Genomic DNA, 23,301 nt, shown 5'->3' on the forward strand with positions numbered 1-23,301 from the left:
CTAATCTAATATTGGAAACCTAGAAGGAAGAAGTACTTTTGCTAAGTGCATGTCCCTTCCCTAACCCTTAAATCTACCTCAAAGGTCCTTCTGGCCTTCCCTACCCTGTTTGAAGTAGTGGGACTAAAGTCAGGATTTTCTCTTTTGGGTAGAGCAACAATCCAAAAATTAGAATAGGATTATAGCTTTAAAGCCACAAGTGATTCAATCTTATTTTGCAAATGAGGAAATGTGATGCCTGAAGAGAGTAAGTGGCTTGCCCAGGGTCACAAAGGCATTTTTAAAAATAGATTCCATTTTATTTTTTCAATAAACAAAATTCTCTTGTCTCTTCCACCCACCTCCCCCTTCCCACCTCAGAAAAGGAAGGGGAAAAAAACTCCTTAAAACCATTATCCTTCACTGGGTAAAATGCCTACTTTGGTCATGTTCCAAAATATTTCATTGTTCATATTAAGCCCTCCCACTTCTGTCAAGAGGTAGACAACATTCTTCATCCTAGTCCTTTGGGATCAAAGTTGGTTACTGCATTGATGAAAAACGTGGTTTGGGTGAGATGGGTGTCTTTGCATCCCCAGTAGTACTCAGCACAGAGTAAGGCATTAAGAGACATTTCTTAAAACTAAAAAAGGATTGGAGTAGAAAAAAGGATGGAGAAACTCAGGGACAAAACATAAGATGTCCTTCATTTGTCTGAGGGCAGCTTTATTCTCTCTAGCGATCAGTTAAGGCCATTTTATTTAAGTGCTGTCTGGTACCAACCAAGCACACATACCACCACATCTTGTTGTCCTCCACAGTATTCATAGGTTCCATAGATGTAGACAGAATGTTGGTTTCCTTTTACTCTGATGCTTATGCACTTGCCCATGACCTTCATTGTCCTTATCCTAGAGCCCCTAGAGCCAATAAGGGGCTGACAAGACTCCTACCAACCCGAAAACAAAGTGATGCTGCTGCCCTGGAAACATGGAGCCTTTGGCCTCAGCCTTTTGCTTCAACCTTGGTTTCTGCCTCAGCAGCTTCTGCTTCTGCCTCTGCCCTGGGCTCCAGTGTTCTCCTCATGCTCTTTGGGGGCAGCCAAATCCTTGCTCACTGGACCCTGCTTCTTCCTGAAGGTAACCCATATTTACAATGCAATGCAAGTTTGGCAATAGTTTGCTTTCACAGGGGTATTAAAGCAGACAGTTGAGGAAGAGGCAGTAGGCTCCCCCCTTTACCCCTCACACACACACCTTTACCCCTTTAGCCCTGCCTGTCTACTTGGCACAAACACAGGGCTTGGTTATTCTTGACTTTTCCTGTGGATGAATCATGCATGCATAGATTCAAACACAGATGGCTAGAGCTGAAAGAGACTTTAGAAAGCACAAGATCCAAGCCATTTATTCTACAGTGGAGAAACTGAAGTCCCAAGAGGGGAAGGGTCTCAGAGTGAGAGAGCAGAGCCAATACTGGAAGAATCCAGGCCTTCCGATTTCTGCTTAGAGTCAGACTCTTAGACTAACCTCTCTTCTATCCATCCCATCTGACACCCCCTCCCCTGCCCAAATAGAGATAACTTTTCCTGTGATGCCCTCCACTTGTCTTCCCCATAACAGAATCTGATAGAGTGAGCTTCCCCCCACCCCCTCGAATGAGTGAAGAAGAGAATGAGCAAAAGTGGCTGATGGACTTCGTGTCAAATCCCAGCACCACTTACTACTTCTGTGAACTTGGTTACCTCTTGAAGTCTCATTTTCATACAGGATTCATTGTTACAACTTTCTCTCCATCTCCACCTCCCCTTTTTCTCTCCCTCCGACACAAGCCACTTTCTTTTTCATGGATGAGGGAACAGAGACCCAGAAGCCGAAAAGACATTGCCCGAGGTTACAAAGTAAGTAGCAGAGCAGGGATTTGAACTTGGGTCTCGTGAGCCTCCGGACCCCAGACCGAAGTGTCTTTTCCACTACAGTTTCCTCATTTGTAAAATGAGGGGGTTGGGCTGGACGTGTTCCATCTCTAAATCTTAGGCTCAGATTTAAAAGTTTCCCGTATTTCTAGGCTAGGGGAAAGCCTGGTTGGATTCCCTGAGGAATTTTTTTTCCAGCTTAGAAAAAACAAAAAGGAGCAAAATGAGACCAAAGCCATGATGTCACACAAAGAGAACTGAGCCCCGAGATTTCAGGGCAGCCTCCAATGAAGCCGCTGTTCTTGACAATGGGAGGTAACTGACCAATGATTTGAGGCCTCTGGGAACGTGGGGGGCTCTGTTTGGGTCCATCTCCACGCCCCCACAGCGGGGTGGGGGGGTTGGGAAGTGGTTTCTTCCCCAGGGGAGTTCACCCGAGCAAACTGAATACACTAAGGTCACGCCCCGCGGATTTTCCGTGGTTGCAACCAAGAGGCGGGGCAGGAGGCGGGAGCCCCAGGGCCAGGGGCAGAGTTAGCTCTCTATAAGTGGGAGTGCAGGGAGCTGACCTGGTCACATACGGCTGGAGCAAAGGCGGAGAGCCTCTCATCTCGCGCTCTCCAGACCTGGACAAGACGCGCAGACACAGTGAGTGTCCCTTCCCCTAGGCGAGCAGCTGGTTCTCCCTTTAGTTACAAGTGGCTGTTGCCAGACCTGACTCTTGGCTTGTCACCGGGATTCTTCCAATCCAAAGAAATTTCCCTTTCTACCTCTTTCCGAGTCCCCACCCCGAGAGCAAGTGAAAGACTCTTGAGGGCAAGGAGAGTCTCAGGCTGGGCATAGGGAGTCCTGTGTTTAAATCTTATTTCTGCTTCGACTTACTGATTTACAAGTCAGTATCCTCCGTCCATTTCTACCTTGACTTCACTTTGGTACTTCCACTATCAAAAGAGGGGGATTGGTTCCTGCTCTGGTGGCCAAGGAGAGGGGCAAGGCGGCTTAGACGGGAGGGGTCTGAAAATTCCTGGGTGGACATAGGTAAAAGCCCTTTCCATTTATTTCTCAGTTTCTCGGTATGGACACGGAGAGGAACGAAACTCAGGTTCCTTCTGTTCCCGAAAAATCTCCTCTCCTCTGCTCCCTGCCAGACAGGGCAGGACGGCAATATGATATTGTTTGCAAAACCTTTTAAGCTTCTTTTGGAAAAGGGCACACTTTGACTCAGCTGAAAACGGGGTGGGGTGAGGAACCCGGAGCTAGAGGAACCTGCTGCCCTGTCCTCCGGTCTTTTTGGATCCCAGTCTCTTGCTCTTAGGAGAGAGGATTTGCCTTCAGAGCCAGCCTCAGTTTGAAAGAATTCATTCCGAAGGGCTTTGGAGATTATATATAGTGTAGTCTAACCCCTTCAATACCGGGGAGAAAACTGAGGCACACAAGTCACAGAGCTAATAAATACCATAGTCAAATTTGAACCCTCGTCCCCGGCTTTAGATCAGCATTCCGTTCTAGGGGAAATATCCAATCCTGGAGGCTGTCATTCCTAGTACGGGGAAGTTTTTCCTCCTTCCAGAGCAGCAGATGCCCACAGCATTAGAAAACCAGGGCTACAAGGAGAAGTGAGCCTCAGAGAGCAGTGCAGAGCAGTGACTGGGGAAAGGAGAGATATTGATTCAATAAAGGAAGAATTGACCATCAGAGCTGTCCAGCAACGGATTCAGCTGCCTCCTATGGTAAAGAGCTCCCCATTACCGGAGGTGTTCAAGGGAGAGGGGGTAGGGGATAAGGACTGGATGACCCAACTTCTGAGTTATCTATGGTCAGGGAATCTATAAAGGAAAGTCTTGTACTGGGAGGACAGAGCAGGAAAGGATTTGGGATCTCCAAGTTCCCTTCTAAAATACAAGGTTTTGAGGTGAGATTGAGAAGGGAGATGTCAATGTGGATTGATTGGGGAAGGCTTCCAAGAGAGAAGGAAAAGTCATGATCTTCACCTTGAAGACTGAATAGGATTTGAGGCAGGAAGAAAGGAAGAAAATAGGGCCACAGGTATTCTTTTCAATACAGCTATATTTATTAAGCTTCTACACTGAAGAGCTCTGGCAGTGTGGACTCATGGAGGAAAGCCCAGGATTTGGAGCCAACAACTTATAATATTTCAATATGGCCTTGAGCAAGTTGCCTAACTTCTCTGGGTCTCAGTTTCCTTGTCTGTAAAAAGAAGGCTAGAAGGTTCCTTCCAGTTTTAAATCTATGGTCCTAAACAACCCATGTTCTAGACACTCAGGGAGATAGAAAGTTTTGCAAAGCTCTGGCGCCTTCTCTGATGGAGCTCACATTTTAGTGGAAAACTGAAAATACATACTATAACATTTTAAGTACATTTGAGATTTACAAACTAAGTGCTATGTGAGATGTGATGTACCGGTATATATCCTCCTATTGGAAGAGCTTCCTGGAAACTTCCAGCAGGAAGAGGTATTTAAGTTGGCTTGGGCAGGTAGATGGCACCATAGTGCACAGAGTGCCAGACCTGGAGGAAAACACATCTTCCTGAGTTCAAATCTGGCCTCAGACACTTACTAGCTGTGTGACCCTGGGCAAGTCACTTAACCCGTATTTGTCCCATGTCGTCATCTGTAAAATGGGGACACACTGGAGAAGGAAATGGCAAAACCACTCCAGGATCTTTGCCAATATAGATAGAGTCAGACATGACTGAATGACTGAACAACAATAAAGTCCAACAAGCAAAGATTGAGAGGTAAGATGTTCCAGAAATAGGGCATGGTGAGAGCTTACAGACACCATACAACAGTGACCTATTCAGGGAACAGGGTCTTCTAATATGGCTGAAACATGGAGGAGAAGGGACATAAAGTGGCAAAGTTTTTAAGAGTGGTGTCAGATTACAAAGGGTCCTGGATTCTAGGCAGAGAAGTTTGAGGAGTACTGAAGATCCTGGAGCAGATGTGACCAGATCTAGGAACTTTTAAAGTCTGGTCATCGTGTGAAGGATATATTTGAGGCTGGAAAGAGCATTGGCAGAGATAAGGAATCTTTAACAAGGTATTGAGTTTCCTAGTAGGCAGTTGCTATAGAGCAGATTCCTACACAGGTCCTTAGGGTTGGGCTAGATGACCTCTGAGGTCTCTTCCAATTCTTAAAGATTACTCTGGCAGTATTTGAGGTCAGGGATGTGTTGTGGGAATTAGAAAGCTTTCACTCATTCAGTTTGGAGGAGATGAAGACCTAGGGGTCCCCATGATTTTTTTTTTTGCCTGTCTAGGACAGACAGACACTCTGGCCTGTATGTGTCCAATTAGACTTTCCTGGCCCTTCGTGGCCTGCCCAGGATGTAGGGAATAGGTTGTGCTTGGCAAACACAATACTTCCAACAAACCAGCTCCAGCCTTAGGAGGGGCTGGCTGATTGATATCAGAGGAGGATATACTGTGGAAAATACTTCACACAGAAAACAGATTTGCTAATAACTTTAAGGAGAGAAGTAGGAAGTGACAGTTTCAACACCTGTGGCCTACCTTATATCCCCCAACCTCCACCCTGAGTGGTCCGAGGTCTGGGACTGAGTAGAATAAACCTTTGATCTTCTGGGTACTTTCTACCAACAGAAAGAAGAAAGGACCCAAAAATCAGTCCCCCTGGAGCCATGTTCTAAGATTAGCATCTAGTGTGGTCTCAAGGGAGCCCCCTGTCTTCTCTGTCTATTTCTCCTTCTGTAAAATGGAGTGGGCTTGTAAAGATAAGCTCTAAAGTGCCCCTTTGGTATTTTCATCTACAAAATGGAGAGGAAAGGAGAGTGTTAATCTTCCCACAAAAGAAGAAGAATATCCTTTGTACATAGAACTGCTTCCCAAGACTTTTGTTAAGAAAATGATATACAAATGTGGGCTTCCTTTTCTCTCCTTTCTTAGTCATTACTGCATGATTCCCTTGGTTCTAGATACCTTGGAAAATGGTTTCCTTGGTTGCTCTGGCCTCTATATAAATATATGTAAATATAGCAATTAAGGGTTACAAAGCAGTTTACAGATGTTCTCTCATTTGCGCCTCCCAACAATCCTGAGAATGCTATTGTTTGCATTTTATAGATGAAGAAACTGAGTCAGACAATCCTGTTAAGTGACACAACTAGTAGATATCTGAGAACAGATATAAACTAGGGTCTTCTTGACTCTCCATCCATTGCTCTGTAGATGAATCTGTGCAAGGAATAAGGTTGAAGATGGGGAAGGAGATAGGAGGGTTAGAAACAGCAAAGGTAGGGCCAGCTAGGTGGTATAGTGAAAAGAGCACTGGCCCTGGAGTCAGGAGGACCTGAAGTCACTTACTAGCCGTGTGATCTTGGGCAAGTCACTTAACCCTAATTAGTCTGCCTTTCCCCCCTCCAAAAAGCAAAAAACACAAAAAAAGCCCAACAGCTGATGTGTTGGTAGAAGGGTGACTGGGGTTATGCCTTCTGTTGGGAGCAACAAACCTCTACAGGGCCTTTGGGGTCACAAAGAGTTGGACACAACTGAAATGACTAAACAAACAACTTCAGCAGTGTTCTTTCAATCAATTCTAAATCACTGAATTCATATTTCTCTATCTTTCTGTAAAAACAGTATGATGGACTTTGTCCAATGCTCTTCTAACAAAATCTAGGTAAGCAGAAAGGACGAAACCTGTGGGTTTCATTCGTATGGCGAATTCTCAAGTGATGAAATCCCCTCCACCAATGTAGCTCAGCACTTTCTCTGCAACTCAGTCTTAGAAAATTGCTAGAGCAGTGCTGTCAAACTCAAATAGAAACAAGGGTCATAAAACATGAGGGGCACATATTGACTTAAAGAACCACATATTTACGTTAGCTGTGCTCTATTGTATTTTTATTTATTTTGTTAAGTATTTCCCAATTACATTTTAATCTGGTTTGAGAAGCACTGGCAGTGTGGCTGGTAGCACTGCAAATCTTGTTTGATGCCTCTGGCCTAGAGCACTGAAATGGTGAAAGGATTTGTACAGGGTCGCATGGCTGTTATGTGTCAGAGATAGGACTTGAACCCAGATTTTCATAGCTTCAAGCCTCAGCTCTCTATTTCATATTACACACACTCTCTCTCTCTCTCTCTCTCTCTCTCTCTAGGTAATCTATAATTTTAGCATTCCCTGATCTACCTGTCTAGCAACCCTGTCATAAAGGAAATGAGGTTAATCTGCCTTGATGAAACCATGTTGGCCCTACTTCCTTTTCCAACCAACCCTTAATTTATTTTAATTAATCTGTTGTTGTTCAGTCATTTCAGTCATGTCCTACTCTTCATGACTCCATTTGGGGTTTTCTTGGCAAAGACACTGCATTGGTTTGCCATTTCCTTCTCCAGCTCATTTTACAGATGAAGAGCTGAGGCAAACAGGGTTAAGTGACTTGCCCAGGGTCACACAGCTAGTAAGAGTCTGAGGCAGGATTTAAAGTCAGGTCTTTCTGACTCCACGCCCAGCACTATGCCACCTGGATGCCCTCCTTTAATTAATACATGTTAGAATTTTGCCAGGGATTGAAATCAAGGTTGGAACTTACAGACTCTTCCCTTCTTTTGAAAATCAGGAAAACAGTTGCCCTTCTGCAATTCTTTAGTCTCTGTCTCTTTCTCTCAGATCTTGCTAAGTTCTCAGATCACTGTCAGTACCACAGCAGTCCCCTCTGTCAGTTTACTCCAGAGCTTCTTTATCTGGGTCTGCTGGCTTTGTGTACATTGAAGAACTGTTCTCCTACTATCTTCTTACTTATCTTAGGTATTAACTCTCTAGTAATCATTTTTGTTTGATCCTTTCTTGTCTAAAGATCATTTCCTTTGTGAGAGAAAACAAAAAAGCAGTTCTGCCTTTTCTCCATGGTCTGTGTCATCCTTATCCCATCAACTCCTAACCCTGCTCTTTGTCCTCACTGTGACCTACAATCCCTCCACTCTTTAGTTCTTTCCCAGTCACCCCCCCCACCCGCTATACTCTCCTCCCTTCCCTATCTCAGCCCACTAATGAACCATGGTGCACTGTTTTCTGCACTTGAATTCCTTTCTCCCTCAAGCCATTGTGCCTTGCCAAGCCCCAACCTTGGATTATTCCCACCATCTGCAGCCTTTTTCCCTATTCCAATCTGTTGCCAAGATTTGTTGTTTCTACCTTCACATCTCCCCACACATCCCCTTCTTGCCAGTCAACAGCAGCCCAACTGGTGAAAGACCCTCAGTCATCTTCTAGAGGGACTATTGCAATAGCTTCTTGTTGGTTCCCTCCCTCAAGTCTCTCCCGATTCCTGTCCATTCTCCACTCAGCTGCCAAAAAGATTTCCCTAAAGAACAGGTCTGACCACATCATTCCTCTATTCATAAATCCCAGCAGCCACCTAACCTTCCAAAATCAAAACTAAAATCCTCTGTTACTTAAAGCTCTTCATGAACTGAAGCCTTCTTGCTTTTCCTGTGTCTTACCCTTTAGCCCCCACCATGTACGCTTCCATCCAGTGGTGCTAGCACCTTGTGTTGTTCTTCACTCAAGACCCTCCATCTCCTGCCTCTGAACATTTTCACTGACTGCACCCCATGCCTGGAATTCTCCCTCGGTCCATTTGAATGTACATGTTTGCATGTTGTCTCCTCTATTTTGTGTTTTTGCCCTTCTTTCAGTCCTCTGCACTTAGCATAGTGTCTGGCATACAGTAGGTGTTTAATATTTAAATGTTTGATTGAGCAGGGTTCTATTCATATTCCTCTTTTCTTCACTAGCCTCAGCTCATTTCAAGCTTTAGCATTTGTGATATTATTCTTCCAGGACTGTGCCACACATTTTTTTATTCATCCTGTTACCTGTCCTGGAGGATTTACTTTCTATATGTCTTAAAAACTGACATCAATAGGGGTGGCTAGGTGGCACAGTGAATAGAGCACCAGCCCTGGAGTCCGGAGGACCTGAGTTCAAATTCAGACTCAGACACTTAACACTTACTAGCCGTGTGACCTTGGGCAAGTCACTTAACCCCAACTGCCCTACCTTCCCCCCTCCAAAAAAAAATGACATCAGTTGATGAGTTCCCTGTGTAGCCACATTGTTCTCTTTAGATAATCTCCTCTTTACTTCTACATAAGATTTATTTCCTCTTTTTATCTTTGGAATTTAATTCTTAAGAGTTTCCCATATTTTCTGGGCTGCCTTCACTTACAGAATTTTAGGCCATGGAATTCTACCTGTAAAGAACCTCTGACTCTAAATCTGACTCTTTCTACTTATGTTTCCACTCAACCCTTGATCTATTTGGTCCTAGAAACCAACTGTTTAGTCTAGGCAGAGAGAGACAGAGACAGAGAAATAAAAAGGAACTTTCTAATTCACTAACCTAATGAGCATTTATTAATGCCAGCTACTAAGTGCTGATATACAGAGATAAAACTGATTTAGGCCCTGCCCTCAAGGAGCTTACATTCTACTGGTACAAAACACCTTATACAGAAGTAAGTAAATATAAAATATATACAAAGGAGATACAAAGTAATATTGGGGGAAGGCTCTAACAAATGAGGGGATCAGGAAAGACTCTGTGTCTAGGAAGTGGTTTTTGAACTGAGCCTTGAAGGAATCTAAGGATTCTAAGGAACAAAGAAAGGTATGTGTGTGGGGGGGGGAGATAAATTGGAAGTAATTAACAGAGGGAAGGCACTGTAACTAAGAGGTTAGGGAATGCTTCTTTTAGAATATGAGACTTTAGTTGGCACTTAAAGGAAGCCAGGGGACTCAGCAGTTGGAGCAGAGAAGGGAGAGCATTCCAGGTATGGGGGAGAACCAGAGATAGAGTGTCTTATTTGTGGAACAGTTAGTCAATAAATAATTAATGGCTAACTGACTGCATTTTAAACACATTAATTTCCTAACAACAATCTGCCCGTTTCTTCCTCAGGCTATATATAGAGTTCAAGCTTAGTCAGACTGATTCTTAGCCATTGGAGGTTTATTGGGAATGGTTGGAAAGCCAGTGGAAGGCAGACCTTTCATGGGGACTGGTTTTAGCCCAATGTAGTGAATTAGAGCAGCATGGAAATTAAGAAATCTGGATTTTTCATTCAGGCTCTGCCATTAATTTGTTATGTGATCTTGGACAAGTCAAACATTCCCCTCTCTGGGCCCTAAGTCAGCTCCTTTCAAAGGGAGAGAGCTGAATTAAGTGATTTACAGAGGCAGAAGTAAATAGAGCCCTGGACTCAGGAAGACATGGGGTCAAATTCTACCTTAGCCACTTACTGGCTATGGGAAAGTCACCTTAACTTCTGTGGGTCTCAAATTCCATATCTTTAAAAATATGGGAGCTGGACTCAGTGGCCTCTGAGGTTTCTTCCAATTATAAATGAATGTTTCCTTTTAGCTTGGGAAAAAGTTCTATGCTATTATCCTATTATTTCCTCCATTCTTCCTGTCCAGACAGTTCTGCCCTCAGTCTGGCTGGAGAGAAGAAACTAACCTCATGAAACAGTTAGGATGACATATTTGTAGAACTGTGTGATAATCATTAGCTTATTTTAAGCCTAGGCAGCAGTTATAATGGCCCCTAAAGTACCATGGTTGACTTTAAGTTCATTTTAGATGAAAAGTTCAGTTACAGTCATTCCAAGCCCTCACTTAGAAAAATTCCTAATACCTAAGCAAGGGTTGGGCTTTGTGCCTAATCTTACATGTGTATCTGTCCTAACCCCTGGCCTCTTTATAGCTGAAGCAAAATTCAGTGTACTGATTACACGATTACATCATAGTGCCTGTTATAGACAAGTTTTGGAAGGACTTGAGGAAAGAGCTGACTTTTTCTTGGGATTTTCCTTAACCTGGGTTCTCCCCTCTGAGATGCCTGCCAAACCAAAGACTCCCCTCAATATCTCCCTTTTCTGTCACATCCTCCCTTTGCCTCTCAAAGATGTAATGGAAATGCCATGCTTTCTCCAACCTCTCAAGTCCAGACAAGATGCTCAGAATCTCTTCCCCTGGTTCTGAGCTAGATTCTCCCCTTTATATAAATTGCTTAGGTCATGACCTAACTCTCACAGCCTGGCTATGCTATAGATTCAGGAAGGTGTACGAACCCTTTTTAGACTCAGTGTTTCATGAAAGGAAGGAAGGAAGGAAAGAAAGAAGGAAGGAAGGAAGGAAGGAAGGAAGGAAGGAAGGAAGGAAAGAAGGAAAGAAGGAAAGAAGGAAAGAAGAGAGAGAGGGAGGGAGGGAGAGAGAGAGAAAGAGAGAAAAGAAGGAAGAAAGAGAAAGAAAGAAAGAAAGAAAGAAAGAAAGAAAGAAAGAAAGAAAGAAAGAAAGAAAGAAAGAAAGAAAGAAAGAAGAAGGAAAAAAGAGGAAGAAAGAAAGAAGGGTTTGGGCTGTACCTTGAAGAGCCAAGCCAGACAGTTTCAAAAGACAGAAAGTCCTTTGTTACAGATATTTCAAGACCCATCTAGCTACTTTTCTCTTTCTCCTTAATTGTCAGAAAAAATAGAGTTTATGTTTTATACATAACTAGGGAAAAATAAAATATAAATCAAGAAAAAAGAAAGAAAAAGGGAAAATAGAGCTTCTAGGGGCAGAACCTCTGTCAGTCAGGGAGGCAGGCTCTTGGTTCAGGCCTAGTAGGACAGGGCTCCGCATCTGATAGTTACTTCCCTCCTATCCCCACAGGTCTGAGCTGAAATTATGAAGATGATGACTTTCTTCCAGACAGCTGTAAGTGACCAGACAAATCCCTCTATGCCTCCTCAATATGAGTCTGAACCCAGCCCTACTGGCAGAAAGCCCTCTGCAGTGTCAGAGACTGAGTCTGACACAATATCCCTGGCCTCCTCTGAGGATCTCTCTCCCCATAAAGTGGGGGGCTCAACCCAATACAAGGAAGAGAAGAAGAACAAAAAGAAGAAAAGAATCAGAAATGTGCTTGATGTGTTCACCAAAGGGATTCGAAGGAAGAGTCATTCAGGCCCCACCACAGAAGTGCCAGAGGTGGAGGTTAAGCCTGATGTCCCACCCCCTACAGGTAGGTTGTAGAAAGAGGAATCCACCAAGGTGAGGTGGGGAAAGTTCGACTCAGTGCCCATGGACAGAAGATCTTTTCGATTAATTTAACTTGGGTTCTGATGAATTAAAGAGACATACAGGTGGGGGGGAGGTGGAAGACCCACTGTCCTCTCCAGAGCCACTGACAATTAAGGATGAGAGAGGAGAAGTTACTTGACCAAAGTCACATAGCAAGACCAATAAAAGTATTTTGGTGGACCTTTTCCTGAGTTCTTTGTGACCAATGTTCTCAGACTTACTGATCCTCATTTCTCCTCAACTGTCAGAGAAAGTAGGGGTTATTGAGGACAGAGCAACTGTGAGATTGACCTGGATTTGCCACTAAACCTGTTACTGTATTACTTTGGCAAGTCATTTGACCTTCATGGGCCTTGGTTTCCCTGTCAATAAATGAGAATAATAACCCTGTCCTGTCTCCCTCCCAAGCATGTGGTAGTGCCTGGAGTTCTGGGCCTAGAGTCAGGAAGAATTAAATAAAAATTCAGCCTCAGATTTTTAAGAGTTCTGTGACCCTAAGCAAGTCACTTAACCTCTGTCTGCCTCAGTTTTCTCAACTGCAAAATAAGGATAATAATAGCACCTACTTCTACCAGGTTGTTGTGAGGATTAAATGAGATAATAATTGCAAAAAAAAGGGTGGCTAGGTGGCGCAGTGAATAGAGCACTGCCCCTGGAGTCAGGAGGACCTGAGTTCAAATCCAGCCTCAGACACTTAACACAAAGCTATATAACCTTGGGAAAGTCACTTAACCCCAATTGCCCTACCTTTCCCCCTCCCAAAAGCAAAAAAAATAATTGCAAAAAAATGTGCTCGGCATAGGGACTGGCATCTAGTAGGCACTATATAAATGCTTATTCCCTTTTGGCTCCCAGAGTCATCATAATGAGGCAGCATGGTAAAGTGGAATGAATGCTGGACATGGAGATACCTGGGTTTGAATCTTACCTCAGACATTAGCTGTACATAGGAAAGTTATTTTAAACACTGAGTCTCCGTTTCCTCATATGAAAAATGGGAATAATAATACCTTTGCTACTTACCTCGTAGGCTTTTGTGAGGCTCATGACGGAAAAGTAAAACATTTTGCATATTTTAAAGCCCTATGTAAAAATCAGCTATTATAAGAGGCAACATGGCAGAACCACTAGAGCTCTGGACCTGAATCTTCCAGACCTGGGTGGGTTCAAATCCCTCCTTTGGCACCTATAAGCTATGTAATCATGTGTAATTCACTTACCCACTTTAAGCCTCAGTTTCCTCATCTGTAAAATGAGAGGATTGTACTAGGTGGTCTCTGAAGTCCCTTCCAGATCTAAATCTATGGTCCTATGGTGGTAAGAGAAGAGATGGAGGGAAAGCCTTGTGAATAGCAGAGTGCCCTAAACATGTATGAAAAGTCTAATTCTGGACCTTGGGACTTGGCAGACTCACACTGGCTTGAGGGGGCACCAACTTCATACATTCTGGGAGCCACTTTGGGAAGTCTTTTACTAACTTTACTAACTAAAGCCCAGACTCCCTGACCTTCCTTGGTCCCTAGGTTCAGGGGTGTGCCATCCCTGAGCCCTAATGACCTTTCCTTTCTCCTGACTCTGCCTCAATTCTGAGATGGGTCCTTTTCTGGGTACTGTTTTCTCCTTCCCCAACCTGTCTTAGCCCAGTTGGGCTTATTTATGAGGTCACTGAGAACATACAAATGTATACATTCAGAAATAACACTGAAGTCTAAGTCACCAGATATGCATAAACCTTCCCAGCTCCAAAGTGAGGAGCCCTTAAACTTTCTAAGGTTATCCCCCCAAGTAATCCCAGCCCACAGGCCTCTTTTGGACAGAAGCATCACAATGAGATGTCAATTACCCTTGACTCTAGAAAGGAAGGACATGCATCTTCCCTGCAAAGTCTCTGGGCTCACTGGTTCCCATTAACTGGTCTATTCTTCACATCACAGGTTCACTCTCAGGCAATCAGAAAGCCTCCTAAAGATCTGGTGGGCTTGGGGTATCATTTCTCCCATGATGAGGAATATGGGGGGAGGAAAAAGTAGACCTAGATGTGTCATTTCACTGGTTTAGGAAACTTTCAGTGAGGAAATTTCTTTTATCAATAGAAATAGGGCATCTCGTAGTGATTCCTAGTCTTATCGAACTGCTAAGGCACTGGGAGGTTAAGTCACTTGACCAGGGTCTCCTACCCAGTATATATCAGAGGTAGGCCTTGAAGGTGAGTTTTCATGACTTCACGGGCAGCCACAAACTATATCTCCTTGTATTCCTTATATGTAGCTCCCTTCATAGTGCTTCAAAATCTTTAGCTAATCATGATATAATAATAGCCCTTTAAAAAAAAAGTTTTATAAAGTACCTACCTCACAACAACCCTATAAGGCAAGTATTGTTATCTCTTTTTTTGAGAGGAAGAAACTGATGGCCAAAGAAGGCCAATAATTTATTCAAGGTCACATAGGAAATGTCAGAATTAAGACTCAACCCTCATTCCTCTGACTAGAGCCAACAAGCATCATGCTGCCACCTTCCCTTCCAATCAAGGAGGGAAAAAACCCAAAGAAATATCAAGCAGACAGTACAGTAAAGTAGGAGGAACAGTAAATTTGAAGCCAGGGGACCTGGGTTCCGATTCCAGCTTTGCTACCTATTGACTAAGTGATCTTGGGCAAATCACACTTCCCAAGGGGTCCCACAGTTTTAAACCCTATGATCTGAATAACCCCCTTAAATGAATCTTTCCCCCCAGAGGATGTAAGAACCACCTCCTTTATCAGGACCCATAAGGAATCCCAGGCCTGACTAACTCCCTCTTTCCTCCTGGGGACAGTGGAGGAGCTCTACTCAGCGCTAGAACAGGGACGGCTGGAGATGGCGCCTCACCTCCTGATGTTGGAGCGGGCCTTGGTCCAGGACACAACTGGGATGAATGAGGAGGAGCTGATCCGCCAACAAAGCAAGGTGGAAGCCCTCTATACACTTCTGCGGTCAGCCGTAATGCTTGTGGTTTGCCGGCCTCTGGAGAATGAGCCTGGGCTGCTGCTCCAGGCCCTGAATGTCATCTTGGAACAGGAGCAGGAGGACCAAAGAGTGGCGGCTGAGGCAAGGGGACCCTCGGTTCTGGTGACCACCCGGCCCCGGCACTGGCTCGAGCTGTGGCGAGAAGGTGTGAAGGGCTCTGTGGAGGAGCGCATGACTCGGTCCCCCTCCAAGGCCCCGGATGGACCAAGGTCAGAAGGCATGGAGGCCAGCTCAGAGGCTGCCCAGAGCTTCCTGCACATGGGCAAGACAATGAAGGAAGACCTCGTGGCCGTGGCCCAGCGCCTCCAGCCCCTCTACCCAGCTGAGTTCGACGTGTTTGCCACCTATGCCAAGTGCTACCATGACTACTTCTCTGGCCAGCTCACCTCCATGGCTCAGTTTGAACTTAATGAACAAGACACCTCCCTCCTGCTTCTCTGGGCGCAGAACCTCTACCCAAAGTAAGTGAAGACCGCAGAATGTGGATATGTGTATCTGTCTGTTTTTGTCCTGGAAACAGCTTTGGATTTAGAGCCAGAGGGCCTGGGTTCAAATATCCACTGCTATTTACTGGAACCTTTGTGATCTTAGACAAGTCATTTCCCCAGGCTCAGATTGTCCATCTGTAACATGAGCTGCAATCTCATGATCCCCAATAGCTCTTCCAGTTCTCATGTCCTATTATCTGATTTTCACATGAGGAGGTTAAATCCCATGTTTCTAAGGTTTCATCTGGAACTGAAACTCAATGGCCACATCATCAAAGACTATCCCTGACTCAGGGTTTGTCTTTCTCCCTCTGAACCAAGCAGACCAGTCCAATTCACTCCAGAAGGTGTTTATTAATCACGTACTATGTACAGATGTTCTGAGACCCATTTATCCCTCTATTAGACCAGTGGTGTCAAACTCAATAGAGAGGATGCCTCTGGGCAGCATATTAATTTAGAAAACCACAAATAAATTATTACCTATGTTGTATTGTATTTTTACTTATCTTACTAAACATTTCCCAATTAAATTTTAATCTTGTTCTAGCAGCTCTCAGGGAATTTGAGCTTGTGAGGTATTAGACAATCAATGTTCTTTATGAAAGTCCAATCTAGCTAAGTTCAGTGCAGTGGAATTTTTTGTCCTCAGTGAATCCCAGAGAGTCACTGAGAGAACAGAGAAAGAAGCATGACCAATTTTAGTAGAGGGACTCCCATAGCAGTGAGATTACCAATCTGTGAAGTGTGTACAGAGGCTTTGGCTTACTAGGGATGGGGCCTGCCCACCAGGAATCTACCTAATCTAATAGGGGAAGTGATAGCTAGAGGCGGTGTAGTGTGACAGTCCTCTCATCTGTAAAATGAGGAAATTAGACTAGATTCCCAAGGCTTTAAATCCTATGTCTGCTGGGGCATTTAGTGTTGCAACCCTTCCCCTCTTCTTCCTCCCAGTGAAGGTCAGTTTCTTTGGAACCACAGACTTATAGAAGGTAGAACTATGAAAAGCTTAAAATTTGGAATTCCAAGACTAGGAGACATAGAACTCTAGAGGATAATATCACAGACTGTACTTAGGTCATAGAATTGTTACTTAGAGCAGAGTGCCAAAGAAAATGTACAAACTGGAAGCCTGTCTGGCCCCATCTCATTCTTTCTTTCTTCCTCCTTTCCTCTCTCTCTCTCTCTCTCTCTCTCTCTCTCTCTCTCTCTCTCTCTCTCTCTCTCTCTCTCTCTCTCTCTCTCTCTCTGTCTATCTCTCTACCTCCCTCTCCCTCTCTCATATGTATATGTATTATTATATATGTAGTATAATCATACATAAATTATAATTATACATGTATACCACACTGATTTGGCAACAGTGCTAAGAGTAGAACCTAGGTCCACTAGTTTCCAGTTTATCCCATTGGAGAGAAAGGTGGAGCTACTGGGTTCATTCCTTCTGGGAACTAGAGACCTGGCTATAGGTCAGGCTGGAGTAACTCTGGTTTTCCTTAATGATAGTAGCCTTCTACCCCTGAACAGTGATAATTGATGATCCTAACTTTATATAGTCTGCATGTCTCCTATAATTCCATCCTATTCAACATGTGTTCTGTTCTCTCTCAGCCTTTCTTCCTCCTTGACCTCTTATTGGGGGGTTAGTCTCCCCCTCCCATTCAGGGTTGGTGGTCAGCATGGAAGAAGAAGGGACAGCCAACTGGTACATTGGATAGAGTGTTAGGCCTGAAGTACGGAAGACTCATCTTCCTGAGTTCAAACCTGGCCTCAAACTAAATGTGTGACCCTGGGAACATCATTTAACCCTGTTAGCCTCAGTTTCCTCATCTATAAAATGAGCTGGAGAAGAAAATGACAAACCACTCTGGCATCTTTGCCAAGAAAACCTCAAGTGAGGTTATGAAGAGCTGGACATAACTGAAAACTACTGAACAATAACAAAATGGAGAAAGAGGCCCAGGGAGTGAGGTGGTAGGAAGTGATCTGACTTGAAACCCCAGTTGTCCTATTAACTTACTGTGTGACCTTGGACAAGTCCCTTCCCCCAAATCTGATCCTCAGCTTCCTCCTCCATAAAATAAAGCAGCTGGACTAAATGGTCTCTAAAGTCCTCTTCAACTCAAAAATACTAAATGGAAACCCTGGCCCTTTGTTGCTGAAACCTTGAGGAGATCTGGTACTAGAGAGAAGGAAGAATAGCTGTGGGAATCACCTACTTTGTACAGAAATTAGAACCTGAGGCTAAAACAGGGAGGAGGATGGAATGTATTCCAGACAGCTGTGTTTCCTCTCTCTAACACCTCTTGGGAAGATAATCACCTCCCTTGCTCACAGAGCTCTGATAAATGTTATCTCCCACTTTCTGATGAAGGCTTATTCTCAGCCCTGGGCTCAGAGAACCCTTTGTTCCTCACACCAGCACCGGCAGGGAGGTGCAGGGCCCAGCTGATGTTTTCCCCTTTGGGACAGAAGAGGAAGCAAAGATTCAGAGGGGAAGTGATTTACTCAGGGTCACACAACAAGGCAGGAGCAGAGCCAGGATGAGAATTCAGGTCTCCTGACTGCAGCAGACAGTGGCCGTTCACTTCCTCCTCAAGGCTATGCCTTGACCAAGAGCCAAAAACCCTCCTGGCAAGCGTGAGGAGAGTTAGAGGCTCTGGACAACACAGCAGCTTGGCATCCTGGACGAGATCCTAGATGGCAGGCTGGAAGAGGATCTTTCGTTGTTGTTCAACTATTTTTCAGTCATGTCTGACTCCTTGTGACCCCTTTTTGCATTGTCGGGTTTTGGGGAGGGTTTTTTGTTGTTTTTTTTCAGCAAGGACACTGGAGTGGTTCACCATTTCCTTCTCCAACTCATTTCACATGATCATATGTCACTTCATGAGGACACAAATGCCCAGAGAAATTAAGTCACTCACCCCAGTTTGCACAAGTAGTAAGTGGAAGAGAGGGGATTTGAACCCAGGCCCTCTGCTCCCAAGCCCAGCATTTGCTTTTACTACACATCCCTGCCAACCTCCCACCACCACCCCATAATGTAGATTCGAGGAGTGTTTGGTATTGGGGAATTTGACTTTCAAATTTCATGTAATTTAAATAAATGTAAATAAAGAACAGGTTCTTAGGTGGACAGCTCTCACTTTTGGTAGACAGCCCTGGGTTCTAACCCTTAGTTTTACCATCGCTCTACTGCCTTAGGCAACTCTTTTTCCCCTCCCAGAGCCTCAGTTTCCTCATCTGTAAAACAATGGTGTTAGATAAGATGACCTCTAATATCTTTCAGCTCTGAGCTTCTAGGTTTCTGATCCATACTCAAATCCCCCACTTTTGGGGTGTCAGAGGATCCATCACTTTATGGAAGAAGTAGCCCAGATAGATCCCTAGTTGGCTATAGTTTCCCAACTACTCCAATTTGACAGGGTTATAAGAACCTGGAAACAATAGGGGTTTGGGGAGGGGAGGGAGTAGAGTGGGCGAGAAGAGAGATGGAGATGAGGAAGGAGCATTTAAGGGGGAGGGTATCAGGAAGAGAAGGATCAGTTTGGCTGAAACCCAGGTATGCCTGGTCTCTGACGCTGCAGCCTCTGGGATTCCAGCCCAAGTGCTGTCCTTGACATTTTTACCAAAGTATCCCCTGGGACTCTAAAGACAGCTACTCCTTCCAGCTTTCCGGAAAGCTGGTGGAACCTGGACTGGGAGGGGAAGGGAGGAGAGACTGATAATCTAGAACATTAGACCCAAATGGGGTCAAAAAGCATCCTGCTCTGGCTGTAGTCACAATCTGCCCCTAGACAGGAGGCATTAATGATTGACAGGGTCAGGCCTAAATGTCTTCTGGGATGGGAGTGAGGGAAGGGACCATTCCAGTCTTTGTCTGTCCCTGGCTACCTGGCTTCTCTGTGCTCCTTAAGAGCCTTAAGCTCCCACACCTCTCTACACCCTGAGCTGAGTTGGGGGACTGAGATCAGGTAACCCAAGGCTCTAGGGGATAGAGCTGAGTCCTCTGTGTGTAAGAAGTCTGGATTCTAGCTTTACCCCTGCTGCTCTGCTCATCTGCCACATGACCTAGAGGGCAGCTGAGTTTCCTCAGTTTTCCAATCTGTAAAATAGGGATCTTAATCCTGGCCTGACATGCCTCATGAGAATTAAAAGATGATAATGGAGGAGAAATCTCTCTGGAGTACTAAAGAAACAGCACAGAATAGTAGAGACAGTGTGGGAATGGGTCAGGAAGCTTGAATTCCAATGATACTTCTAGCACTTACTGTGACTACGGAAGCAAGTTAGTTAATCTCACTGAACTTCCAGGTACTTCATCTGTAAAATGGGCATGATACTCACAAGGTAATTGTGAGGAAAGTAATTTGCAAACCTTAGAGGAAGGTTATAGAAAGAAACTGTAGTCTGTGAATACCTAAGCTTCTTGAGGGCCAGGTCTAAGGATATTTTTTCTCTGTCTCTTCTGAACCATGAGGAAAGTATTTCGTAAAACTTAAGTGCCACATAAATAGGAGCTGTTGTTAATACTGATTTCTCCCTCCTCTGAGCTCCCTGGTCTCATCTTGTTCTCTAACCTGTCTAATTGTAAGCCATCTGCTGAGCCAGACCCAGGCCTTTTCCTCTTAGAGGCAGCTGGATGGCACAGTGAGCCTAGAATTAGGAAGACCTGAGTTCAAATGTGGCCTCAGACACTTACTGGCTGTGTGACTTTGGGCAAGTCATTTATTTAAACCTCTGCTTCAGTTTACTTATGTGTAAAATGGGGATAATACTTCCCAGTGTTGTTGTGAGGATCAAATGAAATATTTGTAAAGCATTTAGCACAGCTGCTGGTACACAGTGTCCCCTTAAATGCTTTTTTCCCTCCCTGCCCCTACCTTTCTCTTCTGCCACCCCTAGACTATGAGTTTCTGTAAGGGGTAGATCCTGGGTCTGCTCTTCTCCCACCCTCCCATATTCTGCTCTACTCAGACCTCATCCAGACTATTGTGTTTAGTTCTGGGTATCATATTTTAGGAAGAACATTGGTAAGCTAGGAGCTATCCAAGGAGAGGCCCCTACAACAATGAAGGGTTTTAAGTCTATGCCATAATGGGAATTTACAGGATGAAAGCGAGATATTTACTGAAGAAAGACTCTGGTTATATGATCACTGCCCTGAAGTACTTAAAAGGCTATCTTATGGAAGGTCCCAAAGGACAGAATCAAGGAGGAATGGATAGAAATTTAAAAGACACAAATTTAGACTTGGCTGTCAGGAAATTCTTCCTAATCCTTAGAGCTGTCCCAACGTGGAATGGGACACTTGGGGAGGTAATGGATGCCTTCTAACCAGACAAAAACTCATTATCTTTTGTCTCATGTTGTAATGGGACTCTTTTGGGGGTATGGATTGGACAAGATGGGTACTGAGATCCTTTCCAATTCTGAGATTCCATGATTTTATGATCTCCCTTAGTACAAGGTATGGATCTCTTCCTCTTCTGTTGAGACCATCCATATGGCAGAAGCCCCATGATCAGTTCTGTACTGAGGGGATGGGAGGAAGGTGTCCCAGCCTTGGAACACTTCTTTGTTCACAGGTCCTTCATTTCTGGTTTCTCCTTGTTTTTGCTTTCAGTGAAATCATCAACAATCCCAAACTATCGGGGGAGCTTCAAGCAGTTGGTTTGGGGAAGCTCCTATCACCCAAAGAAATCTGCAAACTGCAAGGCAGCTACCTATATAATGAGATGGTAAGAGTGGTGCTATCTGATGTACTCCAAGTCCCTCTCTCCCTTACCCTTCTTCACTCTGTTCTCTCATTCCAGCCTAGTTTGGGACAGGAATTGAATAAGCTAGTACCTGACCTCCTAATCTCAGCCCACTGGCAAAGAGGGAAAAATTAACTGGTTTCAATTCACAAAGAGATGCTCCCAAACTATTTCCTCCAGTCCTAAGTGAGAAAAAACTAGGAGGGGAGAGAGTGGACACAGAGAAAAAAACTGGAGGAAGGGAAAGAGTGAGAGATGAGGAGACAGAAGGAAAGAGAAAGTAGATAGAAAGATGCTAGAGGAGACAAAAGAGAATTGAGGGAGGAAAGTAGAAATGGAAATCAGGAGAAATTAAGGCAAAGAAGCTCATTACACTTCTCAGAGCACTTTGACTCTCTCCTTTGCTCCTTTCACATTCTTTCTTGTACCATACTTATTGGCATATTGCATATTGCCTGTGTGATACTTGGCAAGTCAACTAACCTCTCAATGTCTGAGGTTACTCTCTCATACTAAAAAAGATGGCAACCAAGTTTGGTCACCAGGAAGTTCCCTACACCAGTGAAATCACAAGTCTAGTAATAACTCCTTGCCCCTTATTAGACTGTATTTTCCTTGAAGACAGAGACTGTGCCATTTTTCATCTTTGTGTCCCAGCATAGAGTGCAGGATATTTTATATATTAGACCTTTAATATGTTTTTAAAATTTGAATTTCCAATTCCCTTTCTCAACAGAGAAATAAAGGGGAAGAACTGGGAAAAGGATAGAGACAGAGAATTCTCTGTCTTTGGGGAGAAAAAATTAAATAAATGAGAGAAATAGAAATGGAAAGATAAAAGGAAGGGGAATGGAGAGAAGAAAGAAGTGGTAGCATGTGGGGATTAAGAGAGCAATGGGAAAGGAGGGAGAGGAGAGAAAAACAAAGAAGGAGGGGGGAGCTAGGGAGACAAAAACAAAGGAAAGAAAAAGATGAAGGGAGAGAGAAGCAGAGAGATGAGAGAGAAAACTGGAGAGAGGTAGAGGAAACAAATATATAGTGAGGAAAGATAGGGACAGGGGCAGGTAGGTGGTTCAGTGGATAGAGCAATCTTAGAGTCAGGAGGACCAGAGTTCAAATTTGACCTCAGATGCTTACTAGCTTTGTGACCATGGGAAAGTAACTTGAGAGAGACAAAGAAAGAGAGAGAGAGACAGAGAGAGAGAGAGAGAGAGACAGAGAGACAGAGAGAGACAGAGAGAAAGAGACAGAGAGAGAGAGAGAGAGAGGGACAGAGACAGAGAGAGAGGGACAGAGACAGGGAGACAGAGAGAGTAGGAGCTAGACACATAGATGGAGAGAGCTTTTGAATGTAAGTCATCAAATGTTAGTGTGAGTTCCTGTCCTGGATCTCTAAAAGGTAGATCTGGAAATCTTAGTGTGATTTTGGGCTAGAAACCAGTGAGAAGTTTGGAGGTTTGAAAGGAGGATGAGGGGAGAGCAAGGGGGTGGGGCAAAGGAGAGAGCCTGATCTGGGAATTTGGGTAGGGACAGTAAAGGAGGGGAGTGGAGGATCTTGGGGTTCATAGGTTGGCTGAGAGAAGGTCAATGGGAGGGGAGAGGAAGAATTATTGAGAGCCACCCACCTCCCCTAGACTGAGACTCTGGAGCCCTGGGTTAGAGAGTCCTGCCTATGCCACTAATTTGTTGTGTGATATTGAGCACATCCCTTCCCCTCCCTGAGCTGTGGCTGCACCATCTGTAAAATAAGAGTAATGATCTCTGCATTGGGTGGGGTTAGAAGTTGGAGCTAGGGATGTAGATAATAGTTAAAGTACTAAAAAGGACTTACAAAGTTTCAGTGACTCACAAATGTGTGGAGATATTTTTATTTTTCATCATGATGGTTGTGATGTCAATCATGCAGACCAAAAGCTTTCCTGTCTGTAGACAGGCTTCCTTCTCAAGAAGGCACTAGACAATTCCCAAGAGGGACAGAGACCTCCTGGCAGAACATAAGCCAAAGGAGTCAGTGCCAAGAAAGGGACACCTTCCTACC

At 44.3% G+C, this 23,301-nt stretch overlaps 1 protein-coding gene across 2 annotated transcripts in view; it reads left to right on the forward strand.

Moving 5' to 3' along the window:
• Window positions 1-2,187: 2,187 nt before the first annotated feature.
• Window positions 2,188-23,301, forward strand: part of TNFAIP2 (TNF alpha induced protein 2) — a 32,506-nt gene continuing 11,392 nt past the window's right edge. For both annotated transcript variants that reach the window (XM_069103760.1, XM_069103761.1), the window contains exons 1-4: window positions 2,188-2,542; window positions 11,597-11,948; window positions 14,826-15,477; window positions 21,131-21,245. In XM_069103760.1, coding sequence (XP_068959861.1) covers window positions 11,612-11,948; window positions 14,826-15,477; window positions 21,131-21,245 — 1,104 coding nt within the window. In that variant the 5' untranslated portion in view covers window positions 2,188-2,542; window positions 11,597-11,611. The remainder of the gene's footprint in view (window positions 2,543-11,596; window positions 11,949-14,825; window positions 15,478-21,130; window positions 21,246-23,301) is intronic.

Source organism: Petaurus breviceps, unplaced genomic scaffold (genome assembly GCF_028583685.1).
Source record: "Petaurus breviceps papuanus isolate PSGF00001 unplaced genomic scaffold, PetGlider_PUasm1.0 64, whole genome shotgun sequence".
In the NCBI taxonomy this organism is placed as follows: Eukaryota; Metazoa; Chordata; class Mammalia; order Diprotodontia; family Petauridae; genus Petaurus; species Petaurus breviceps.